Source organism: Propithecus coquereli, unplaced genomic scaffold, assembly GCF_000956105.1.
Source record: "Propithecus coquereli isolate 6110/MARCELLA unplaced genomic scaffold, Pcoq_1.0 Scaffold483, whole genome shotgun sequence".
Lineage (NCBI taxonomy): Eukaryota > Metazoa > Chordata > Mammalia > Primates > Indriidae > Propithecus > Propithecus coquereli.
This window is the reverse complement of record NW_012150652.1, coordinates 1,893,726-1,894,962: the sequence shown is the minus strand read 5'-3', so window position 1 is coordinate 1,894,962 and position 1,237 is coordinate 1,893,726. Positions and strand designations below refer to the sequence as shown.

The 1,237-nt window shown below is 61.4% G+C and overlaps 1 protein-coding gene across 1 annotated transcript; it reads right to left on the bottom strand.

Moving 5' to 3' along the window:
• Positions 1–347: 347 nt before the first annotated feature.
• LOC105819496 (rRNA/tRNA 2'-O-methyltransferase fibrillarin-like protein 1) lies at positions 348–1,231 on the bottom strand. The gene has a single exon (XM_012655762.1). It carries the CDS (start codon positions 1,091–1,093, stop codon positions 455–457), a length of 639 nt encoding a protein of 212 aa, XP_012511216.1. The 5' UTR covers positions 1,094–1,231; the 3' UTR covers positions 348–454.
• Between the last annotated feature and the right edge of the window lie 6 nt (positions 1,232–1,237).

Below are 1,237 nucleotides of genomic sequence, written 5' to 3'. Positions count from 1 at the left end.
GACAGACTGGGGGTGTTCAACTGTATTACTGTCCATCAATATCCAGGACCCTTTCCTGGAGGCAGGTTTGGTCATGCGACTTGGCAAAGGTGAACAGAAGTGCCCCACTAGTTTCAGGGGCAACACTAAAAGCTCACTGGCAATTCCCCAGCTCTCTTTCCCCTGCCCTGGAGGAAGCCTGTGTGAAAATGGGGCCCTGGGGAGTAGAGAGTAGAACAAGCACAGCCGCCGCGCTGCTACTTGATGGGCCCCAAACACCAGCTGTTTTAGCTCTCTGGGATTTCGGGAGAGCTTGTTACTGCAGCAAAGCCCAGCCTGGCCTCACCACACTCCTGGGTACTGTTTCTTTATGCCGTTTAATAGAAAAACAACAAAATACAGAGAAAACAGACCCATAATAATACCCAACACAACACAGTCTTGGGGAGATCCGCAAGGAGAGCTGAGCGGGGTGCTACTTGCTGCTGCTCTTGGGAAGGGGCCGATAGACTCCGACGACCACGGCGTGGTCTCTCTCATAGGGCTCCAGGGTCAGCTGCTCTTGAGGCTTCAGGTTCTCCTGCTGCAACTTCCTCACCTCCGAAGCAAACACAGCCTCGGCGGATGCGGTGGAGTCGATGCAGTTCGCCTTGATGGAGATGAGAAAGTGGCCCCCGTTGCGCAGGAAGGTGTGGGCGTTCAGAGCCACGATGCGGGACTGGTCAGGCTGGGCCACGTCGGCGAAGATCACGTCCACCATCCCGATGAGCATGCGGTACTTGAGCGGGTGCCGGGCGTCTTCGAGCACCGGGATGATGTTGGTTCGCTTCTTGGCCACGTTGACCAGATCGCGGCCGGCGCGGTGGGAGAACTCGACTGCGTAGACCAGCCCGTCGGGGCCGATGATGTCGGAGACGTGGGAGACCGTGGTGCCCGACGCGGCGCCCAGGTACAGCACTTTGGACCTGGGCTTGATGTGGATCTGGTCGACGCCGCCCAGGATGGCGGCGGCCAGCTTGGACCGGAACGGGTTCCACGTGCGGTACTCCTGCTTCACGCCGCCCTCGGTCACCGTGACGCGCCGCTCGCCGTACACCGAGAGGCCGGGCACCATGTTCAGCGTGACCAGCGCGTCCTCCGCCCCGCGGTAGATGAAGACGCCCTCGTGCCGGTGCGGCTCCACCGACACGGCGATGACGCCCTTCCTGCGGCGGCTCTTGCTCTTGGCCGCGCCGCCCCGCCGCGGGCCGCCGCCGCC

Excerpts from the sequence above, each read along its gene's own strand:
- LOC105819496 (XM_012655762.1), bottom strand. The coding sequence starts at position 1,093 with ATGGTGCCCGGCCTCTCGGTGTACGGCGAGCGGCGCGTCACGGTGACC.